This window comes from Exophiala oligosperma (assembly GCF_000835515.1).
Source record: "Exophiala oligosperma strain CBS 72588 unplaced genomic scaffold supercont1.124, whole genome shotgun sequence".
Classification (NCBI taxonomy): Eukaryota; Fungi; Ascomycota; class Eurotiomycetes; order Chaetothyriales; family Herpotrichiellaceae; genus Exophiala; species Exophiala oligosperma.
In genome coordinates, this window is record NW_015622941.1 from 1 (window position 1) to 2,525 (window position 2,525).

The 2,525-nt window shown below is 51.4% G+C and overlaps 2 protein-coding genes across 2 annotated transcripts; one reads left to right on the forward strand and one right to left on the reverse strand.

The window, feature by feature from the left end:
- Nucleotides 1-450: 450 nt before the first annotated feature.
- Nucleotides 451-1,974, forward strand: PV06_11921 (uncharacterized protein; the record flags this gene model as incomplete). The annotated part of the gene is made up of 1 exon (XM_016413667.1): nt 451-1,974. One exon carries the CDS (start codon nt 451-453, stop codon nt 1,732-1,734), a length of 1,284 nt encoding a protein of 427 aa, XP_016255953.1. The 3' UTR covers nt 1,735-1,974.
- A 23-nt stretch (nt 1,975-1,997) lies between these two features.
- Nucleotides 1,998-2,513, reverse strand: PV06_11922 (uncharacterized protein; the record flags this gene model as incomplete). The annotated part of the gene is made up of 1 exon (XM_016413668.1): nt 1,998-2,513. The coding sequence occupies one exon, from the start codon at nt 2,511-2,513 to the stop codon at nt 1,998-2,000; it is 516 nt and encodes a 171-aa protein (XP_016255954.1).
- Nucleotides 2,514-2,525: the final 12 nt, after the last annotated feature.

Sequence of the window (2,525 nt, forward strand, 5' to 3'; positions counted from 1 at the left end):
AAATGCCTAGACGCCGAGATCCACTGTGAAGGATACAGTGTGAGGCTGGTTTGGGAAGACGAGCAGAATAGCGGTCACCGTGTTCAACGACGAACGCTTATACCAAGGCAAGACCCTGGGCATTCATCTCTCACCGTGGACGAGCTCAGCTCTGCGTTGGCTGAGATCGACTCGGCCGACATCAAGCCGAACATCGCTTTTGCAGCAAGCCGTGGGCCATTCTCCGTTTTCCAATTCTCGCAATCATGGTCACCCAGCCATGAACCCTCTCTTCCCCAGCGAGTTGGTCAGATTAATAGTCTGATAGCAAAGGACACTGCCACGACTAACCCCGCAGAAGGGAGTCAACAAAGCCATGTTTATGCGTCTGCAGCCTCAATCGTGTCCGCCTCACCGAGAATCGTTTCCAGTCTTGACGGAAGTGAAGAAGACAACAATGAGCACTCATGCATGGCTGAGGCCAACCTTGCCGAATATGAGCATCCTGATGCGGCAATGGCCATGATATCCATCAAACAGAAAGTTCAACCACATATCACGACTTATATATCATCCGCCTCACCAGACGAGCGTACGCTTTTGCACTATTGGATCACTGAACTAAGCGAAATGATGCTACCAACGCCACGCCAGGATAACCCCTTTCGCACGATATTTATTCCCCTGGCGCTTGCAGCATCGGACTCGAGCAGGAGTTCTTCTGCCAATGTAGCCTTGCTACACGCGATATATGCCGTCTCTGCCTTCAATCGGGCTCGAATTCCAGCTTCTCCTGGATATGTGGAGGCACTGGGTACCAAACATCATGAAATCAGTCTCCGTCATCTGTGGATGGCTTTATCGCAGAACGAAGCCGAAGCCGACTCGTCGCACCGGGAAGCTATTCTAGCCACCATCATTACCATGTCATCCATTGAGGTCATGATAGGGGCCTCTGCAACCTGGCGTACCCATCTGGCCGGTGGAAGGTCTTGGTTACGTTCGACCATAGCAAGCAATGCCACCCAGAGTGAATGTTTCTGGACGTTGTGCCAAATTTTCATTTGTATCGACACTCTGGGAAATCCTGGCATCCATGGTCTCACACCAAGCAGTATCCTTGAACCGCTTGAGACTCGCAACTGTCCCCTTACAAAAACCATACTGGATAAGCATTATTGCTTGGAGGAGCTCTTCGGAATTACGAAATCGACGTTGGAGGCGATCATGAGAATCAAGCATTTGTCAACTTCTACTCGTCAAGCGACAGAGGAAGAAATAAGCGACTTGGAAGTTCACATCCGAGTCAGCGACCCTGATACCCTTGTTCTGGATATGGATGGAAGCGAAGACGGTCTGGTTCGCCATCATACATGTGCCTTCTTTTGTGCGGCTGTCATCTACTTCGAACGGCGGCTCAAAAACACACCGGCAACAAAACTCCAACGTCTTGTGCGAAGGAGCCTCGATCACCTTGAAGCCATCCGTACCCTCGAAGTCGAACGAGGCTACAAGGTGTGCGGATTGTTTTGGCCCGAGTTCGTCACGGCATGTGAGGCTGAAGATGTGGCCGGCTTGCGCGCACGCTCGCTACGGATGTTTGAAAAGGGTCAATCTAAGGGCATAGGAAATATCACATCCGCGAAGAAGGTTGTCCTGGATCTCTGGCAGAGCAGAGATTGTAGCACCTCGAATGAGGACATCTCGTGGGAGAACTCGATGGCCAAACTAGGACTCGATATCATATTAACTTAGGTAGGGCGGATGCATGGCTCTGGGAGGGTTTGGTAAAGCTGAAGTAGCACCTGTGGATGTGATCAATGGATGGATAGGGCGCTTGATAGGGGACATTTTCATAAGTAAGCAGAGGATTTCTCTCAAACCGGTAGACGTCGGGTATTTTCAACATCAGGGTGTGGATTTTTAGGCGCCATTCGTGTGAACAGGTTTGTGAGCCAAATGTCCCGAGACACAACAATGCAGTATACAGCGCCCAGATATATGCTATAGTAGAACCTCTAATGAGCTCCATGCCAGACTTCTCCCGGAATGACGCCCTTGTATTCGCTGACTTCATTCAATGCCTCTTCGATGATTTTGACACCCTTCTCGAGCTGTGCATCCGTCATCACCATGGAGACGCTCATCCGTAAGCGACCCTCCAGTGCATAAAGCAACAAACCTTTGGCCAAACACAGGCCTCCGACACGGCGGGCAGTCACACTTGCCGCGGCGTCCTCGTTTATTTTCACGCTGAAGTCAGCACCCCGAACCTCCACACTGCCCACATGTCTGTGGAGCTTCCAATGCTGTGTTAGTTCCTCGAACTTTTTTCCCAGATCTTGCGCACGCTGGACCATGTTCTCCTCATCGATAGCTCGGATCGCGGCTTCGGCAGCGGCGATCGCTAGTGGGGTGTGGGCAAAGGTTGAGCCACTTTCATACGGCTTCAGGACCGCCATGATGTGTTTGTCGCTCAGGACAAACGAGGCGGGATATGCTCCGCCGGTGATAGATTTTCCGATGACGAGCATGTCTGGGCGGCA